The sequence below is a fragment of the Prionailurus bengalensis genome, chromosome D1 (assembly GCF_016509475.1).
Source record: "Prionailurus bengalensis isolate Pbe53 chromosome D1, Fcat_Pben_1.1_paternal_pri, whole genome shotgun sequence".
Classification (NCBI taxonomy): domain Eukaryota; kingdom Metazoa; phylum Chordata; class Mammalia; order Carnivora; family Felidae; genus Prionailurus; species Prionailurus bengalensis.
Genome location: NC_057346.1, coordinates 44,386,816 through 44,404,066, shown reverse-complemented (window position 1 = coordinate 44,404,066; position 17,251 = coordinate 44,386,816). Strand labels below are relative to the sequence as shown.

The 17,251-nt window shown below is 35.9% G+C and overlaps 1 protein-coding gene across 3 annotated transcripts in view; it reads right to left on the bottom strand.

Annotated features, from left to right (window-relative positions):
• GRM5 (glutamate metabotropic receptor 5) overlaps positions 1-17,251 on the bottom strand; it is a 530,110-nt gene that overhangs the window by 126,988 nt on the left and 385,871 nt on the right. For all 3 annotated transcript variants that reach the window (XM_043579975.1, XM_043579974.1, XM_043579976.1), the window contains exon 4: positions 14,541-14,776. In XM_043579975.1, coding sequence (XP_043435910.1) covers positions 14,541-14,776 — 236 coding nt within the window. The remainder of the gene's footprint in view (positions 1-14,540; positions 14,777-17,251) is intronic.

Here is a 17,251-nt window from a genome sequence, read left to right as displayed (position 1 = left end):
ATTCCCCTTTCTCTGCATCCTTGCCAACATCTGTTGTTTCCTGTGTCGTTAATTTTAACCATTCTGACAGGTGTGAGGTGGTATCTCTGGTTGTTTTGATTTGTGTTTTCCTGATGATGAGTGATGTTGAGAATCTTTTTTTTAATTTATTTTTTTAATGTTTATTTATTTTTGAGAGAGAGAGAGAGAGAGAGACAGAGCACGAGTGGGGAGGGACAGAGAGAGAGGGAGACACAGAATCCGAAGCAGGCTCCAGGCTCTGAGCTGTCAGGACAGAGCCCAACATGGGGCTCGAACTCATGAACCATGAGATCATGATCTGAGCTGAAGTCGAACGCTTAACGAACTGAGCCACTCAGATGCTTCAACACCTTTTCATGTGTCCCTTTGCCATCTGGATGTCTTATTTGGAAAAGTGTCTATTCATGTCTTCTGCCTATTTCTTTACTGGATTATTTTTTTTGGGTGCTGAGTTTGATAAATTATTTACAGATTTGGGATACTAAATCAGATATGTCATTTGCAAGTATGTTTTCCCATTCTGTAGGTTGCCTTTTAGTTTTGTTGATTGTTTCTATTGCTGTGCATAAACTTTTTATCTTAGCTCATTTTTGCTTTTGTTTCCCTTGCCTCTGGCGACGTGTCTAGTGAGAAGTTACTGTGGCTGGGGTTAAAGAGGTTGCTGCCTGTGTTCTCCTCTAGGATTTTAATGGTTTTCTATAACATACTTAGGTCTTTCATCCATTTTGAATTTATTTTTGTGTATGGTGTAAGAAAATGGTCTGCTTTCATTCTTCTGTATGTTGCTGTCCAGTTTTCCCAATACCATTTGTTGAAGAGACTGCTTTTTTCCCCCCATTGGATATTCTTTCCTGCTTTATTGAAGACTAGCTGATCATATAGTTGTGGGTCCAAGAAATACAATAGGTTTTTGTACATAAATCTTCTATACTACAAACTTAATAAACTCACTCGAACTTTATGAATATTCCATTGGATTTGTTAGATAGGCAATTATGTCATTCATTAGTAAAAACATTTTAACTTAATTATTTCAAATCTAGTAACTTTTATTTCTTTAGCTGACACAGTCTAGTTTCATTGTCTAGGAACTCTGGTGGTAAGAGCCAAACTCCTTAATACTTGATCATATGGGGAAATCTTACTAGCTTGAGGAAGTTTTTGTCTATTCCTAGTTCGCTGAGAACCTTATCATAAATTCATATTACGTTTGAAAGTTAATAATTTTTTAGGTTTTTAACACAATAAATTATACTGATCAATTTTTGAATATTAAATCAGCCTTACATTTTGGGACAAATCTTATTTTGTCATGATATAGTATATTTTTTACATATTATTGGATATAATTTACTAAAATTTTGTTTAAAATATTTACACCAATTTTTTTGAGGTATATAATTCTTTTTTGTGATATACTGAATAGAATTGTTTCGAAAAATGTTCCCTTATTTTCCTTTCCATGTTTGTTGTCTCTGGAGTGATGCTATATGTCTCTCATTCCTGATATTTGTAATTTGTTTTACTTTCTTTTCCTGATCAGTTTTTTTTTTAAATTTTACTGATCTTTTAAAAGAACCAGACTTTAGTTTCACTGGTTTTCTCTGTTGTATTTCTGGTTTATATTTCATTGATTTTCACTCTGATCTATTACTTCCTTTATTCTACTTACTTTGAGTTTAATTTGTTCTTTTCCAAATGTCTTCAGGTGGAGCTGTGGTCATTGACTTGAGATATTTTTGTTCTCTGATACAGCAAGTTAATGCTATGAAATTTCCCCTGTTGTTTTAGCCTTCTGAATTGTAAGTTTTTCTAGTCTGACAGCTAGGGACAGACACTGCTCCTTGTCCCATATGGCTGCCACACTGTCTCTCTAATCCCATAAGGGTCCTTTCCCAGATCTGAAGTATTATCCTTGTATAGATGCAGTAATCAATAGTCAGCTGCATACTCGAGGGAACCTCTGTCCATCTCCAGAGTTCTCTCTTCCTGCACCTCTCCTCTCTTTGTTTCTGTGCTCTAGCTAGAACTCTAGCTTCCTTGGTTTCTCTGAAGTCAGAATTCCATCTTCTTAACTCAGAAAACATACCTCATTTATTTCTTGTTTCATAAGAATAACTGTCCTTCATTGCTTGATATCCAATATCTAGAAAACGTTTGTTCTTTTTTGTTCTTTTTATTATTGTCTTTTGTTCTTTTTATTATTTTAAGAAGGAGAGTAAATCCAGTCTCTGTTACTTCGTCTTTGCTAAAAGCAGGTACTTTGCCCTCACATCTTTTAAGCATTTTCTCATACATCATCCTATTTATTTATTTGGCTTTTTAAATGTTTATTTATTTATTTATTTTGAGAGACAGAGGGAGAGAGAAAATCCCTTATGATCTCAAGCAGGTCTAACACCGTCAGCGCAAAGTCCAACACTGGCTTGATCCCAGCAACCGTGAGATCATGACCTTAGCCAAAATCAGGAGTCAGTCATTTAACCGACTGAGCCACCCAGGTGTCCCCTCATACATCATCATATGTAAGCCTCACTAGAGTCCTCTGTCAGTTAGGTATCAGGTTTTTAATTTTTTTTTAAGTTTATTCATTTATTTTGAGACAGAGGGAGAGAGAGTGGGGGAGGCGCAGGGAGAGGGAGAAGGAGAGGGAGAGGGAGAGGGAGAGAGAGAGAGAGAGAGAGAGAGAGAGAGAATCCCAAGCAGACTCTGCACCGTCAACGCAGAGCCCAATGCGGGGCTCAAACCCATGAACTGTGAGATTGTGACCTGAGCCAAAGTAAGGAGTTGGATGCTTAACCCACTAAGCCACCCAGCACCCCAGTTAGGTATCAGTTTTAATACACATCCCATCTCACATTTGAGAAAACAGAGACTCAGAGAGGCCTAGTAGTGGCTACAGATTGAGTTTTTTAATATAGATCTTCTGGGTGTAAATCTAATGCTTTTCACATTTGCATGCCTTAAGTGACTGATTGAGCAAGCTTGTCAGGTCTCTCTTTGGTTTATCTTAAATATGTTTAATACATCGTGGATTCCAATTCCAATGTCTTAAGAATTTGGAAACTGTTGCAACTCCTAATGCGAGGGTTATTTTTTTAGTAGTTTTTGATGGTAGCTATTCATCATGAAGAATTACATACACTGACACTTACTTGGATGGATAATTACTCTTATTTCTTAAACTTTGGAATTAAAAAAAGAAATATGACAGATTATATGTCTCAAAACTTTGATATGTTAATATCTGGGGCCTTGATCTGGCTCTGCAACCATTTCTTTAAAGCAGAGTCCAAGATGGAGAAACTTTTCCCTCCTCAAAATGAAAAGTATTAACATGTAACAAATCCAAGAATTGTATTAAGCCCAAACTGACACATCAAATTCTAATTAACTTAATTCATTGTCTGTTATATAGACAGTATGTTTCTGATTAGATTTCACCACATACACTAGGATAATGTGATCAAATTTATTTTTAAAGATATGGTTATTAAATTTTTCCAGTGTAGTCTTTCCAAAAGTATGATGCTAATCAGTGTTACATAAGAAGATGAGTTCATAGTAAAACAAAACAACAAAAAGGAGATTCTGGATTAAAGAAAGGGATTTAAAAATGTTTACAATGGGATTTGTCCTTTTCCAACATGTGGATATACATTATGAATCTCTAAAAATAATGGATACAGAATGTAATAATCCAATATATGCAACCACAGAATCCTTTTTTTACATTGGATTAGTTTTCTTTCCAAGTGCTACCTTGGAAATGTTAATGTAGTGCAAGGATGAGAAATATTTAAACTGGGGTTACCTGTGGCATTTTGTTTACTTGGCACTTGATATGCCTTTACTATTGTTCAGCCCCTCTTATTAGATAATTATTTCCTCTCAATGTACTGTTTTGGGTTTTCCAGTCATGTTTTCAGAGATACTGAAGTGTTTTGAGCAATGAATAAATCACCAATAAGTGTTTTTAAAGCAAACAAGATGGCAGAAAAAAATTCTGATGCACAAGGAAGTATCCTTTAACTAACCCATCTCAAATCCTTATGACACATATTCATCAAAAAAAATGTGGACACCTCTGGCTGGAAACTTGCTATAAAAAAAGGGAAAAGAGATACCTCCAAGCTAGTGGAATCTACCTTTTTGAATATAGGAAATTCTTTTCATGTCAAAAAATTCCACACACTCCATAAATGCTGTTTGTACTATAGAAAACACCTAATGGCAATAAGCTACCATGATTAGAGCAATTTAAAAATTAATTTATAATTTGTTAACTGCAGCAGCTTGTGCATAAAAAGAAGGTACTTATGTGTATAAGCATACACATGTTCACACAAGGATATGCAAAGCATAGTTCAGTTCACTGATAATGCTCAACAATGTAAGAATTCTAGATCAGTCAACAAATCAACAGTGACCCTGGGACCTGCAGCCTACAGACTGGGAACCACTGTTCTAGATCCTCTAGCCCTTGTAACTCTGCTTGGGTATAAGAGACATGAAGTCACATTCATTTAACAATATTTATTCACATGCTTGCTCTATATAAGGCATCATGCTCAGAATTTGGAAAATAGATGAGTAAGACAGTTCCTCTCCTGGAGAAATTTATAGTTTAACAGAGACAGATGAAGATAACATTTTTTGTTTGTTTTTTTGTTTGGTTTTTAATTTACTTTGGAGACAGAGAGTACATGCAAGCGGTGTAGTGGAAGAAAGAGAGACAGAAAAGAATCTCAAGCAGGATCCACGCTGAGTGTGGAGCCTCATGCTGGGGCTTGATCCCAGGGCCCTGGGATCATGACCTGAGCTGAAATCAAGAGTTGGACGCTCAAGTGACTAAGCCACCCAAGAGCCCCTGAACATAAAATGTTTATGTAATGGTGTAATGATGTGAAAAATCTATGTATATGTCAGTGTAATCCAGTGGAAAATATTATATTGCTGTAGTTGCTTTATCCCCTCTGAGGATGGTATCATTTTTTTTCTCTGGAGTAAATGGCCTTCTGTTTGGCGATGTAACTTTAGCAGCAGCTTTGGGCTCAAAAGGTGAGCAGCATCCATTGTCTAAGGGCAGAATTTTATTTACTTATTTATTTTTTCAATATATGAAGTTTATTGTCAAATTGGTTTCCATACAACACCCAGTGCTCATTCCAAAAGGTGCCCTCATCAATACCCATCACCCCCCCACCCCTCCCTCCCACCCCCATCAACCCTCAGTTTGTTCTCAGTTTTTAAGAGTCTCTTATGCTTTGGCTCTCTCCCACTCTACCTCCTTTTTTTTTTCTTCCCCTCCCCCATGGGTTTCTGTTAAGTTTCTCAGGATCCACATAAGAGTGAAAACATATGGTATCTGTCTTTCTCTGTATGGCTTATTTCACAAAGCATCACACTCTCCAGTTCCATCCACGTTGCTACAAAGGGCCATCTTTCATTCTTTCTCATTGCCACGTAGTACTCCATTGTGTATATAAACCACAATTTCTTTATCCATTCATCAGTTGATGGACATTTAGGCTCTTTCCATAATTTGGCTATTGTTGAGAGTGCTGCTATAAACATTGGGGTACAAGTGCCCCTATGCATCAGTACTCCTGTATCTAAGGGCAGAATTTTAAAGGAGACAAGAAAACAAAGAAACAGCTCAATAGCTCTACCTATGAAATGGAGAAATATTTACTGTGGTGTTTAAAAACATTGTGAGGAAATGAGGTATGGGTTACAGGGAAGTAAAGGGACAGTAATCAAGCAACATGGTGGGAGAAATCTGATGGAGTGAGAATGTGTGGGGGAATCTATTGTGAGAAATTTGGACTGGAAGGAATGTTAGACTGGACATAGGGGCTGCAGAACTTCTATTTAGAGGTGGGGTAGTTAAAGTAAACTCTCATGAAATTAGAACACGAATGCAGAGAAGTGCAAAAATCATAACAACACATTAATTTTTTCTCAAAAGAAATACATCCTAGTGATCACCACTGGCTCAAGAAATAGCACATCATTGGAATCCCAGAAATGCCCTTCTGGCTAAAGGACTTTTATGTTGCTCTGCACCCATTTTTCTCATCTTCATTTTGTTGATAGTAGGGTGGCATACACATAAATGTCAGTGTGAGTGGTTACTTGAAGGAATAAAAATAAGGAGATGGGAGGATCTGTGTTCAATATCTGGATTGGTACGTGTCAAAAAAGACAAAAAGTACAGGAAGTGACATGAGGGAAACAGAATTTCTTTGAGAACAGGAAACTGGATTTATTGGAAACCATGAGGATATATGCTCGGTGAAACTACCAAATATCCTGAGGAAGGTTTTTCATGGAACAAAAGTGCAGAGACTTAAGTAGGCATGCCATGCTAAAATGGAAGAGCACAATCTGTGAATTGTGCTGTGAAGTGATTGGAACATAGATTTCTTGGGCTTAAGGAATTGATGATAAGATTTGAAAAATACATATGGCAAATTTGAAGAGTTTTGACTGGGGGCAAAGGGGTGGAATTCCTTTTTTGTAGACATTAGAGAACCATGGACGAGCATTGAGAATGGAAGTAACACGATGAGATTCATTCTTTAGATGGACTCTTTCGAGGCTACTTTTTAGCATAAAATGGAGGAGAAAGAAGCTGGTATCAAAAAGAAGATTAGATATGAAGATTATTCTCATATGTGAGGTGACAGATAATGAAGAAACAAATCACAGCAGTGGTATAAAGATTTGAATTCAGCCAGTAATGAAAAACAGAGAACAGATGTGGAAGATGAACAGTAGATTTAATAGTATTTGGTTACCAGTTGGCTGTGAGGATGAGAGAATGGAATATGAGAAGACCCCTTATTCCCACATCTTGGGGGACAGGCTGGATGGGTGTATCGTTTACTCAAACTGGAGGTACATAATGGAGAAGCTCAAAGTTTGGAACTGTGGTTAGAAAAGTTATAATGAGGTGAGTTTTAGATATGTAAGTTGGAAGTGCCCTCAGGACATCCAGGCGAGAATGTTTGTGTGTTAATGTCATAAATGACACCTCTGGAAGCTACTGGAAGTGACAGGGAGAAATCATAGAAAGGAGATGGTAAATGAATGTCAGTGGGTGACAGTATAACTGTAAAGGAAATGGGTCCTTAAATTGGTTCAAATAACTGTATAGGAAATGGGTCCTTAAATTGGTTCAAATATAGAATAGGATCCAGTTACTAGAAAACAGTTTTAATTTAATTAGCTGTAGCTTTTATTACTGGGTTACTTAAACAATTGGAAAAATTAAACTATATTCTTTATACTTTTAACTTATTATCGTTACTGGTCATTTAAATTATAATTCAAGTCTAACATGATTGTCCAATTTAAGTAACACTTACTGAAATTGGGCTCACTGTTAATAGTATATAAACCTGGATTCTGTAAAAACCACATAGTTAAAACACTTAAGGGTATAGAAATAGTTTGACTTAATTTTTTAAATGCTTAAAGATAAAAACAGAAATTAACAAAAGTATGAACATTTTGGACATTATAAACTGCAGGGTTCGTTTATGCATCCAAATTGGGATTGCAGGGGAGTGACAAGATTAAAATATAAAAGAGGGACCTCTGGTGTTATGTAGGGTGGAGAAGAAAGCACATGAACATTCTTTTACTATATAACTTTACGAGGCCAAAGAAATGCAAAAATAAAATATTTTCAAGGCAGTGAAGATGTATGGACTCAACAAAGACAAAATGAACAAACAAAAAGGAGACCTATGAAAGTAGGCAGGTGTCACCCGCTGCTTTCTCATCAGAGGGCATCTGCAGGTTCTGGACCAGGCTGCCAATCTAACATGGTCTGAATGAAGGGACATTAGTTTTCTAGGGTGGCCATAACAAAATACCACATGCTATGTGGCTTCAAACAGCAGAAATTTATTCTCTCACAGTTCTGGAGGCTCAAAGTCAGAAGTCAAGGTGTCAAGAGGGCCATGCTCCCTCTGAGACTCTTGGTAGAATCCTTCCTTGCCTCTTCCTAGCTTCTTATGGTGGCCATTAATTTTTGGCATTTCTTGTCTTTGTGCTGCATCACTCAAGTTTCTGCCTGTGTCTTCCCCCTGCCACTTTTCCTATGTGTGTCTGTCTCTGTGTCACTTCTCCTCTATTGGGGGAAATTAAGAGCCCATCCTACTTTAGTACATCCTCTCATCTTAACTCTGCACTGATGCTATTTCTCAATAAAGTCACATTTTGAGGTTCTAGGACAGTACATGAATTGTGGCTGGGGAATATATGACTTCACATAGTATCTGACACTTCTGGAAAAAAGAGAAGCCAGAAGTATTTTTGGATATTAAAATGATATGGTATGTCAATATATAAAGTGCAGGAAACCTAACCACATGATAGATTTTTCCCCTTGTGATTCATTTGCTGATTCTGGGGGCTGCATGAGGCTCAAGATTTTGAAGAGGAAGGCTGAAATGTCCCATTGTTTTATACTATTTGGAAGAAAAGCCCCACCTGAGGATTAGAAACTGCTCAAACTTCAAGTAGTCTTTTCCTCACAATGGATGCCAAATTTAGAAACAGTATGGTATAGGGGCCTGGAGGAAAAAAATCTCAAAAAACAACAAAAATCTGACTGAGTCAGTCATCCAGGGCATAGGATATAGTATCTAGATTCTCCATCAAAATTCCATGTCAATTGTTCCTTAAAGACACTTTTAACTACAGGTTGACTACTTCTGTCTTATGTTGCAACTTATCTCGATTTCTTTGAACCTGGAAAAGGCAAACCATCATTGGGGGAAAATAATATAAACTTCAATCTTTATGGCATTTTATACTCAATGTCTAGCACAAAAGAAAATACGTTGTATCAGGAAGCATGAAATGTGACCAATGAAAAATATGTCAATAGAAGACTGACAGAAGATCCAGATGTTAGAATTAGAAAAAAAGGGGCCTTAAAATAACTATAATCACTATGTTCAAGGACATGGAATAAAGGACTGAAAATTAGATGAGAAAGAATACTTCAAAAGAAAATTAGTAACTATAAAAAGAATTAAATGGGCATCTGGGACTGTAAAACAACATACCTGAAGTTAAAAACTTATTTTGGTTAACAGCTGACTGTACATAGGTGGATACATTGTTAGTGAAATAAAAGACAAAATAATAGAAAAGAATCAAATAGAAGAACAGAGAGAAAAAAAAGATAGGAAAGAAAGTCCAGAGAAAAAGTCACCTGTATGACCCAGTCAAATAATCTAACAGGTATATCTGAGCACAAGAAGGAACAGAGAGAGAAAAATGTGGCAGAAGGAATGTTTTAGGAAGTAATGTCTAGGAAATTTTCAAAACTGATAGACATTTTTAATCCACAGGTTTAAGAAATCCAAAGAATGACATATATAAAGGAAATCACACCTAACCAAATCACAGTCAAATAAAAACTTAAAAAAAATTTTAAAGCCTAGAAAAAAAGACATGTTGCCAAAAAAAAAGGACACAACATTAGAATGATGGCTAAATTTTCAATGAAATGATGGAATCCAGAGAAAAAAAATGAAATGTTGTTTTCAAAGAAAAAAAAAATGAAGAAAACCTGGCAATACAGAATGCTATCCTTGGTGAATACACTCCTCAAAAACAAAGGGGAAATAAAGATATTCTCAGAAAAAAAAAGTCAATATAATTTGTTGGCAGTAGATCTATATTGTAAGAAACACTACAAGAAATTCTTTAGGCTGAAAAAAATCACAGGTGAAAGCAAGCAGGTAGAAGGAATGAAAAACACTGGAGTGGGGAAATATGACTGCTAACCATTTAGAGCAACAATATGAAGAAAGTCATATATATATATATATATATACACACATATGTATATATAATATTTATATTATTATATTTATATATTTTTATATATAATACAGATAAAAATAAATTATACGGCAATAGCAAAATATTGTATGAGGGAATAAACAGATGTAAATATTTGCAAGATTAAACATTTTTTTTTAATGTTTACTCATTTTTGAAAGAGAGAGAGACAGTGTGTGCATGAGAGGGGGAGAGGCAAAGAAAGCCTGGAGACACAGAATCTGAAGGAAGCTCCAGTCTCTGAGCTGTCAGCACAGAGCCCTATGTGGGGCTCAAACTCACAAACCATGAGATCATGACTTAAGCTGAAATCAGACCCTTAACTGACTGAGCCACCTAGGCACCCCTGCAAGATTTTTTAATATAAACAAGAACCAACATAAAGTTGTTTGTATTAAAGATTCATTTAGTAATTTCTGTTGAAAACTCTAAATTAATTATGCTGAGATGAAACAAAATTATTAAGAGGGGTGATATAATAAGATAGAAAAATTATTGATTAATCCATAAGCAGGCAGTAAAAGAGGAATAAGTATTAAAGAACAAAGTGGATAAATAGAAAACAACACATGAGAGGGATAGGAAATAGGAATAAGCTATTCTCTAAGTGGGCAATCTTCACAATACATATATCTACCAAAGACTCATCTCCACAGTATATAAGGAAGTCTTAAAATAGATGTTAAATGATAAACAATTCAAAGAAATGTGCAAAAGACCTGAACAGACACTTTACAAAATAGGATGCCCAAATTTCCGATAAGCATATGAGAAGGAACTTAACTTGGTAATACACATGGAGAGGCAATAAAAATCACAATATGATACAAACACATACTCACAGAATGTTTAAAATACAAAAATATAGTACCAAGTGTTGACAGTAGTGCAAAGCAACTTGAAATTTCATACATTTCAGTGAAAGGGGAAATTAGTTCAATTACTTTGGAAAACTGCTTGGCAATTTCTAATAAAGCTAAATATATATGTAGTCTATGATGTAGCAGTTCCAATACTGGGTATACATCTAACAGTAATTAGGATATAGGTCTGCCATAGTATATGTACATAAATGTTCATAAAGTATTTATAATACCTAAAAATGTAAATAATGCAAATGTCTATCATATAGGAGAACTGATAGGTAAATTCTGGTAGTATATCCATACAAAGGGATATTGCACAGCAATAAAAAAGAATAAACTACAGGCAACTGGGTGGCTTAGTCAGTTAAGTGTCTGACTCTTGATTTTGGCTTGAGTCATGATCCCAGGGTCATGGGACTGAGCCCCACATGGGACTCTGCACTGAGCATGAAGTCTTCTTAAGATTCTCTCTCTCTCTCTCTCTCTCTCTCTCTCTCTCTCTCTCTCTCTCCCTCTGCCCCCTCCCTTGCACATGCTCTCTTTCTTTCTCACTCTCTTTCTCTTTTTCTCTCAAAATAAAATAAAACATAAAAAAAGAATAAACTAATACATGCAATGATGGGATGAAAATCACTACATTACTTTGAGGGGAAAAGGCCATTACAGAGAAGCAAATAATGTAAGTGTCTATTTATATAATGTATAAGAATAGGCAAGACTAACAGGCAGTGAAAAAATTCATATTAATGGGGCATATTCTCTATAAGGCTACTGCTAGTTCTGGACTACTAGATTTAGATACCTGTCCTAACTTTTATTCTTTGCCTTCAAAGAATCTCCCAAGACAAAATAAGCAGTACTTCAGCTATGGGTATTTCTATCCTTTGTGTGAAGCCATTTTTCTTCTTGAATTATCTATTAGATTTAAGGTACTGGAGAAAGTGAGCAAAGCAAAGCTTCTTGATTGACATGAATTGGAAACTCCTAATATTAACACTCCAACTCAAAAATGGTTGTCTTATGCACACCCCCTGATGAAAGGGCTTAAGTGCATTATATTTAGGAAAATGCTGGTAATATTTAGTAATATTATACATATGAGTAAACTATTTGGGGCCCCTAAGGAGGTGGGGATAAAGATGCTAAGAGGACGTGTGAGTGAATAAGGAAATACAGTCAAAAGTAGAGAGTAGTGAACAATTAGGTATCTATTATGAATTCCATAGTAATGTACAAATAATTTTAAGATTTTTCCTTTTTGTATCTTTGACCTATATATTAACTATAATATAAAGCAAATTTTATGGCAATTTTTAAAAATTGTAATATTTTATCTTTTTAGCATACCATACTGGTTAAACTTCAGACAAATCTGAGTTCAATTATAAGTTCCAGTGTTTAATAGTTAGCTGACCTTGAGCAAGCTATTGTTTTCTCCTAAATCTTCATTTTATAATCTTTAAAATAAAGATAATAATATTATTTCCCTTATTGAAAAGAATAACAGAGGTATTACACATAAGTGTCCATGTATGTACAAAATGACATCTCTTGTCAGATAAGATTCTGGGGGCGGGGGGAAGTGGCTAACGAGTGTTTTCCAGTACTGGAGTAAGGAGCCAGTTCTGAGCAGAGTAATCATATCTGGGTATTCATGTGTAAGACAGAGATCAACAGCAGGCTAAAAGGGAAGATTTTACAGAACATTTTCCACAGAAATAATGTTCTTTGGAAATCAATTAAAGAGTGTTTTAAAACTATATCTAAATAAGATCTCCAACAGTGGGGAAAAAATAAGAGAAACAAAGAACCATTTCAAAGGGAAGACATTTTAGACAAAAAAGAAAAGGAAAATAATATTGGCACAAAGAGGAAAAGGGTGAGGATCAGTTGGAAACATTACCTTAGACACACTGGTTAGGGACTGTCACTAACTCCTTAATAAAGGATAACTGGAAATGAGATCAAATCTATTGCTTATACTTTATAGCTCCTCCAGTGTAGCTACATATAGAAATCTGTACACAACCATAGAACTGGAATACAGAGAGGCATAGCCCCCAAATCTCAAGAGAGGAAAGGAGTCTGTGTCCATCAGAAACTAGATAGAATGATGAAAGATATGACATTAGCTATAAACATTGAAATTGTGAAACAGAAGTCATCATGCTGTTCATTCACATATATTTTTTTTCATGAAAATAAAACAAAACAAAACAAAACAAAACAAAACAAAGGAAATGAATAAGCATTTGAAGATTTTGGACAAGCAGTATCTGAAGTCAGAAAGAAACAAACATACACACCATACTTCTGTGATTTCTGGACTTCACTGATCAATACAATATCCCACACTTCAGCATCTTTCTTCCCCCTCTTTACTCAAACAGAAACTGACATAAAGATGCCATGTTCTTATTTTACCAGATACCGATATTTAAAATAATCGCAAATCATCATTCACCCACTTCTTAATTTCACAAAAGAATGAAGTGATACCAAAAACATGACGGACATGAACTGGGAGGGAAAGTGCATTATGAAAAAATTCACTATATTATTTACATTATTCTCATTTTTGTGCTTGTATGTGACAACTTCTCTGTGCACTGGAATTGGTTTGTGGGCCATAATTTCAACCCCACTATCTCAATGCACTCCTGTATTCCAGCATCATAGATAAAGGCACCCATATCACCAATTAAAACACTTTACTCCTATGCAAATGCATATGGGGTTCTTGTTACACAATGTGATGATAAGGAAGTATCAACAAATCACTTATCAATTTTGACAAACCTTAATTTTTGCAGGCTTTGACATACAGATCAATATTGGCCGTACCTTGGTAACTGGAGTCAAGATTCCCTTTCAATGTGCAACAAATAATTGCAACTAAACCCTGTGTTTAGCTCTTATAATATCATTTATAGCACTGAATTACAACATTGGCTGGCATGATTATCTCCCTTCTAGACACTAAACCTTTTAAGGGCAGGAACTAGTTTTCCTCACCTTGTTATCTTTACAACTAAAACAATAGTTGGAGGGAAAAAAAGCAATAGTTGGTACAATATGAGTCCCTATAAGTGTAGAAGAATGAATGGCAACATTCAGATTATGTCTCCTGAAACATAAAACCCTATCCCTGCTCCTGTTCTATATATTGATGGAAGTAGGAATTGGCTCTGTCCTTTAATATTCACCTGATTCAGTGCAAGAGCAAGAGAGCAGGGAAGGGGCAGAGAGAGGGAGAGAAAGAGAATCCCAAGCAGGCTCCACACCATTGGTGCAGAGCCTGATGCGGGGCTCAAACTCACGAACCATGAGATCATGACCTGAGCTGAAATCGAGAGTCAGACGCTTAATCAACTGAGCCACCCAGGAGCCCCCTTATTCATTCTTCAGAATATGACACCCTTACTAAGTGTTTAACTCGGTGCTAACTGCTGAAGATAATCAAAATGTGCAGAGTGTAGTTCTTGCCTTCAGGGATGGCAATCACAGTTCCTCTCTGGAGCTCACATTACCCTCTTAGCACAGTGCCAATTTCTTGAATGATATAAATAACAAAATTGTTTTAAATCTCTGTGGAGTAAAAATTTGCTCTGATATGTTCTTAGTGAGAATAAAGCTTGTTTATCACTGTAAGTGGCAATAGCCCCTCTGTTTATGTAAGAGTCCTCTTCTCCAACAGATTATAGCCACTATCCCCATGACACAGTTTACATAAATTGGAGCCCTAGCCTTATCCACTTTAAATGAAACAATAAATCTGCTTACTATTGCAAGTCTTGTTGTATTTGCTGTTCTCCTGTGCAAACCCTTCCAGCCGGCACTGAAAACGATGCTGCCAAAATTCTTGAAACCAAGGATTTCGAAGGTTTGTTTCTGGCCGAAGCTTCAGATAATAATCATCAAACCACTTGACATCAGGAGATTGAAGCTTGATTGTGATTCCACCAACAGCTTCTCGCTGATATCCATCTGTCACATCATACCTGTCAGCCCAGCCATCACTGTGGGGAGACAAAAACCAGCTCAGCTTAGAACAGATACCTTCTAAGCCAATGATTCCATTTGCTTTCCTTTTGAAAAGATCAGTAATTAAATGGCTACTCAGCCACACCATGGTCCTACATTATACTTACATGATTACTGAGATAGAAACTTAGAATAAAGAGTATAATACACCATGGGAATTTAGGGTCTAAGAGTACTGGAAGGCACCAGTCTCACTAACCTCAAACTGTGGAGAATAACCTAATACTTTTGGCAGAATGTGACTGGTTTTCACATACACTGTATGGAAGCTGCATGATATCACCATTCACATTATTTACTGAATGCTTAGTGGCTAAGTGAAGTTAACTTGAAATCCATTCTGTTCCTTTATAACAATTAGTTTAATGACCATAGGGTAAAAATGAAAATATCTCTAACATACACCTAGTATTAATTTAACCATCCTATGACATGATATTCATTGTTTTCATATTTTACAAGTAAATAATAGAGAGGTTAAAAATACCTGCTGATTATGGTCATTCTGTTAAATATGGATTCTTCAGCACCTCAAACTGAAATCCTGTAATCCACTGTCCATATACTGTTTCCTGTCCCATGGTACTTCTCTAATATATTTAAAATACACATATGGAATCATGTTTTGCATTGGATGGATTAAAAAACTTCTTAACAGGAATGCCTGGGGGGCTTAGTGGGTTAAGCATCTGACTCTTGATTTAGGCTCAGGTAATGATCTCACAATCGTGAGATCAGGCCCCTCATCAGGCTCTGTACTGGGTGTGGAGCCTGCTTGAGATTCTCTCTCTCCCTCTCCCTCTGCCCCTCACCCGCTCGTGCTCTCTCTCTCTCTCAAAAAACAAAACAAAACAAAACAACAACAACCACAACTTCTTAACAATGGTATATCAAGCATAGTGTCAGGAATCATACTCTTCAATATTACTCTCATTCTATCCACTGATCACTCAAAGTAAGCGAGGAATTTTAAGATAAAAGAATTAGAAATCAGAGACTTCATGTTACAATGGTATAAGAATATAATAGTACAAGAGGAAAGCACTCTAAGCTTATTTGGAAAACAAGTGAGGCACAACATTGGAAATAAAAGACATAAAAAGATGTTTATATCAAATTTGGGCACACCTTGGGGCATTCAGGACAAGCGAGACTGACTTTTTCACCCTCTTCCACTGGAATAGGCACAACTTGTGCTAAGTATCTGCTGGGACCTAGTGTGGTGTCTTTCCTTACAAGAAGGCAAGTACTTTTTCAGGAAAGATAAAGAAAGTCAAGGGATATTTTAATACTGAAAAAAAAACAGTAACAAAGAAGGAAGAGAAGGGGTTTGGAGAGAGGGGAAGGGAAGAGTAGAATGGAACCTCCTGAATGCAAAGCAGTAAAGTTTTTGGAGTTACACAGGGTTGGGGCAAGTGGGCACTGGGGAGAGGGAGAGGGAAAGGATTTACACTCACAATAAGTGTTTATTTCATCCATTTCAGATATACTTATCAGAATGTTAATTTCTTTTTATCTTCCTTCAAATGCATTTTTGTCTCATATATATTTTTTGTAGGTGGAGACCATGCACCAATATTTCGCATATAAAATCAGCGCTGGGGAAGGTATTATGTAAGTAATTAATTAAAATAAGTATAAAAAGAATGTACTTTTTTCCAGCATGTTCTGCTATACCAACTCTGACTTAAAAACTGATAATGAGAGTTTTTCCAAAGGTCACAGATTACTCATTAAAATATCACAGGGGCTTGGGATAACTTGAGATGTTTCCTAAGGCATCAGTGGGTGGAAGAGGAGAAAAAAAATAAACAAACAAAATAAACGATTTCTTCTTCTAAGTCATTTCTGACAAAAGATATTTCATTAAAATTATGGTGAAATTTCAAAAACCTTTGTGGAAGATCAGGAAAAAAAATAAGTAATGCAATATGTTTTGTCCCAATGTTGAATTTGGTTACTTCACACATTATCTTCCCTCAAATTTCTCATTTTCAGCTGCAGAAGATTTTATTTAAAGCTGACAAGTTGAAATGATGTGGGCTTGTTTGCCTCATTTTCTCCCTCTGTTGTGGAGGGTTTATTATATCACTGGTATGAGAGTGTGGGTCTCACTGGCACTGGAGGAGATGCATGGGCGTATTGCAAATGGGGCAGGAAGCTCTGTTTGTCAAGCAGAGCCCCATTCTCCAAGAAGTGGTAATTTAAATTGCTCCTTTTGTTAATGCTAGCTCGCTCTTATGTAACACTATGATTATGAATATTACATAAGAAATTTAAGATTATAATGGGTCCAATTTACCCTTCACAATTCATTCATTGAATTTAATGGGGACTGTAAAAAGCTTGTCTTGATAAACTTTTTTGGAGGTAATATTTCCATAAAAAAAGTATCCCCACCAGAGTGTGTTAATTGATTCATTTCTCATCATGTTCTTTAGCTCTTTTTT